Source organism: Drosophila innubila, unplaced genomic scaffold (genome assembly GCF_004354385.1).
Source record: "Drosophila innubila isolate TH190305 unplaced genomic scaffold, UK_Dinn_1.0 296_U_U, whole genome shotgun sequence".
In the NCBI taxonomy this organism is placed as follows: Eukaryota; Metazoa; Arthropoda; class Insecta; order Diptera; family Drosophilidae; genus Drosophila; species Drosophila innubila.
The window spans coordinates 1-590 of NW_022995622.1; the positions used below are offsets into that span (position 1 = coordinate 1).

Below are 590 nucleotides of genomic sequence, written 5' to 3' on the forward strand. Positions count from 1 at the left end.
CGTCCATCGGATCTGAAGAAGGAGCTCAATGATAAATTTCGTGAAAAGTTTCCAAGCATTCAACTTACCTTGAGCAAACTGAGAAGGTAATTCAATTAAACAATTGAAGTTTATTTGAGAAATATTAACTTTGTTTCCATTGACAGCATCAAAAGGGAAATGCGTAGGATTAACAAGTTGGATTCTCGCATTGATCTGGTGACAATTTCACAGGCCTATGTCTACTTTGAGAAGTTAATTCTGGCCAATTTGATCAACAAGAGCAATCGTAAGCTGTGTGCCGGCGCCTGTTTGATTCTCAGTGCCAAGATGAATGACGTCAAGGGAGATGCACTGAAGAGTTTGCTTGAGAAGACGGAGAATGTGTTTCGCTTGAATCGCAAGGAGCTCATCTCCTCGGAGTTTGCTGTCCTCGTCGCCTTGGAGTTTAGTCTGCATGTGCCAATGCATGAGGTGTTGCCGCATTATCAGCGACTACTCTACGAATCCTAGAATCTGTCTCTTATACACATCTTATTTTATTGAAACATACACATTTATTAATAATTTCCCATTATCACACAATTCATAGAACACATGCCTCATAAATG

At 40.0% G+C, this 590-nt stretch overlaps 1 protein-coding gene across 1 annotated transcript; it reads left to right on the forward strand.

Moving 5' to 3' along the window:
* The first annotated feature begins 6 nt into the window (after positions 1 to 6).
* LOC117793226 (CDK5 and ABL1 enzyme substrate 1-like) lies at positions 7 to 492 on the forward strand. Its single transcript, XM_034633516.1, has 2 exons — positions 7 to 86; positions 147 to 492. The coding sequence occupies exon 2, from the start codon at positions 160 to 162 to the stop codon at positions 490 to 492; it is 333 nt and encodes a 110-aa protein (XP_034489407.1). The 5' UTR covers positions 7 to 86; positions 147 to 159.
* Positions 493 to 590: the final 98 nt, after the last annotated feature.